Here is a 2798-nt window from a genome sequence, read left to right on the forward strand (position 1 = left end):
CAAAAGCTCTGCTAAAGAACCCTGTAGCTGAATTAAACAACTGAATTCATTATTAACATGTTGTGAGAATTATGCAATATTACGGATTACAAAATCCAGCTCCAAACTCAAATGATACACATTTTAATTTCATTTTTAATTGACTATGCTGTGTTTTACTCTCTGTCTGATATGCTGCAGTTCTGAGTGATAACTATGCTGTTGTTAATATCAGTTTCTACGTCTGTTAAATGATGTGACTGCAGTTGTTCTGTGGGTTTCTGTTGCTGCTTGTACTAAAAATACTCCAGCAGCTCGTCTGTTGCGAATCTTTAAGCCTCGTAACAGAAAGTCAGTTATTTAAATCTCTATTGGCATTTTTGGCAGAACATTTTTCTCATTAGGAGACAAGGAGCTATTTTGATTCAGCAGTTACAATGATTCGTTAGTTGACCAATGAGGAGCCTTTGTTTAAGGACAGATCCCAGCAGGAGAAAGAAAGGAGTCATGTTGAGAATCAAAAACTCAAAATATTTGGTGAAAATCCATTTTAAATTCCTTTTTTTCACTCAGAGCAGCAAATCTTAGGACAATAATCATGATGGAGCTGCTGTCAGTTTGAGATCAGCTGTAGGGATTCTGTAATCAATCCAACCCGATTATCTGGTCCTAATAATCGGACCAGATAATCGTCTGATTATCTGATCTCAGTGGGATGTTCTTCCCATCTTCTCCATATAATTAAACCTACAATTATCACACTAAAAATGAACACAGGCTTCAGTCTTACATATTTCATAACACTCTGAAATAAACGGTGGACTATGGGTTGTTGGTTCTGTTTCTGCCAGTCTTGCAGCATGTGTGTGCTGTAGTAGTCGCCGTGGTTTTCTGTCACCATTTTCTCGACGGTGTTGAGCAGCTGTTCCACCTGGAACCCGTTGTTTCTGACCTCATCCTGTTTGTTTTTCCAGTACTTGTTATCAACGACGTGGCATCTCCCTCCACACTTCTCCACCAGATCTTTCAGTTGCTGATTTTTTTTAACAAACTCCTCTATCCTCATGTCTTCCGCCAACTGGTCGCCCAGTGGGAAAACAACAGCAGAATACTTGAAAACCTCTGCAGAGAAACATTCCTGTATGATTCTGATGACCTGGCTCTCCTGCTCCGTAAACTTCTCCACTTTGAGCACGATGAGGAAAGCGTGGGGCCCCGGAGCGCACTCTGAGATACACCTCTCTATCTCACGCTTCTGCTCCTTCTCAGACAGTCCAGAGTGGAAGACGCCGGGCGTGTCGACCACAGCCAGGCTCCTGCCGTGAACTCGTTGGGCCTCTGACCGGCAGTGAGTGACCGCTGAGCTGGTGAAATTCTTCACTTCGAAAACGTCCTTCCCCAAGATGGTGTTGGCCAGGCTGCTCCTCCCAGACCCAGTTTTCCCCAGCAGGACAATCCTCAGTTTGTCTGGCAACAAGGAGAGGAAAACAACCTAAATCAATTATAATTCATCTACCTTCTTTCAAGATACTTTTAAATGCTGCTGATAAGTATTTCAACAATTGTAAATGTAGTGCCTGATTTTTTTATTTTCTTGAAACTTCTTCTGCTTGGCTTAATATTCATGAAGAGAAAATACCATTAAAATAAGTTATTTTACATGGCTGCAAATCCCCAAATATATACATATATATATATATATATATATATATATATAACTTTAATTTATCAAATTAAAGTGCAAAACGGTTCAAAAGTGCTTCATACAGTTTGTTTCACCTCATACAGACACACAAATACAGATAATTCCCCCCCCCCCCTTTTCTTTTTTCCTCACTACTAAACTGTGAGAAGGCAGGTGTTGTTATGCTTTGTGATTTTATTTTTAAAACAAGAAGTAATAATTCTAAAAGCCCTGAAGAAGCTCTACGTATGATATATCTTTTTGCCTCTTGCACAAACATTGCAGGACTGCAAGGAGAAACAACATGCATGTCTGGGAGGAGACTGTGCAACGAAGCTGCGCTCTTTATACTGTATATTCTGTTTTGCTCCAGATCGTCAAATTTGCAGCTTAACGAAGAGAAGCTAATTTAACTTACCAGCCATGACGAAGAAAAGGTTTGAGCTGCGTGGAAACGTTTTAGGGGGAAAAAAAAAGTGCGATTCGTCTTCCCGGGATGAATTTGGACTCAAACGTGTCCCGATAGTTTAAGTTTCACTTTAGCTCTGGCGGCTAAAGTGAACCATTTCCTGTAAAACACAAGGCTAGAGGAGGGGCGTGTGCTACGTCATTTAACTCATAAAAAGCGTGTTTAACGTGCATGTTTTGTTGTTGTTTTTGTTGTTGTTGTTTTTGCAATTTTAACAAGCACACCATAAATTTATCTAAATACCTGCCCACGTGAAGAAAAAAGTGTAATTAATCGTTGTCCTCTATGATCGCATAAATGTTTTTGTATAGATCAAAATTTCTAAGTTTATATGATCACAGAACCACTTAGTTCAACAAGTCGCTCTAACCAAATAAGTATGGTAGTGTTTGTTACAGATAGTTCATCTTTTTGTTTGCCTAATGAATAATTACCAGTTCAAATTTAAAATGTCATACTTCCTTTGTGGCAAAATAAGTATCTATGGAGTGTAAAAAACATTTTGATGTTGATGTCAGTAGTTATAGTTTAAATATATTTCTTTCATACTGTATTAGAAGGTAGTAAGGCTATTAGCGAGATTATCACTATTTTAATACTTTGTCGCCACCTCGTGATAAAGTTATGACACTACAGAGAAAAGTGATGCGTTTGGGGGCAGTTCAG

The 2798-nt window shown here is 38.9% G+C and overlaps 1 protein-coding gene across 2 annotated transcripts; it reads right to left on the reverse strand.

Moving 5' to 3' along the window:
* Positions 1 to 515: 515 nt before the first annotated feature.
* LOC106945516 (GTPase IMAP family member 7-like) lies at positions 516 to 2283 on the reverse strand. Of its 2 annotated transcripts, XM_015029249.1 has the most exons (3): positions 2141 to 2283; positions 2082 to 2107; positions 516 to 1446 (listed from the first exon to the last, which is right to left on the reverse strand). In XM_015029249.1, exons 2-3 carry the CDS (start codon positions 2086 to 2088, stop codon positions 677 to 679), a joined length of 777 nt encoding a protein of 258 aa, XP_014884735.1. In that variant the 5' UTR covers positions 2089 to 2107; positions 2141 to 2283; the 3' UTR covers positions 516 to 676. The 2 variants fall into 2 exon arrangements, with proteins under 2 accessions (XP_014884735.1, XP_014884734.1); XM_015029248.1 differs by having other exon boundaries at positions 2082 to 2280.
* Positions 2284 to 2798: the final 515 nt, after the last annotated feature.

This window comes from Poecilia latipinna, unplaced genomic scaffold, assembly GCF_001443285.1.
Source record: "Poecilia latipinna isolate Pla-1442-1.1 unplaced genomic scaffold, P_latipinna-1.0 Scaffold147, whole genome shotgun sequence".
Lineage (NCBI taxonomy): Eukaryota > Metazoa > Chordata > Actinopteri > Cyprinodontiformes > Poeciliidae > Poecilia > Poecilia latipinna.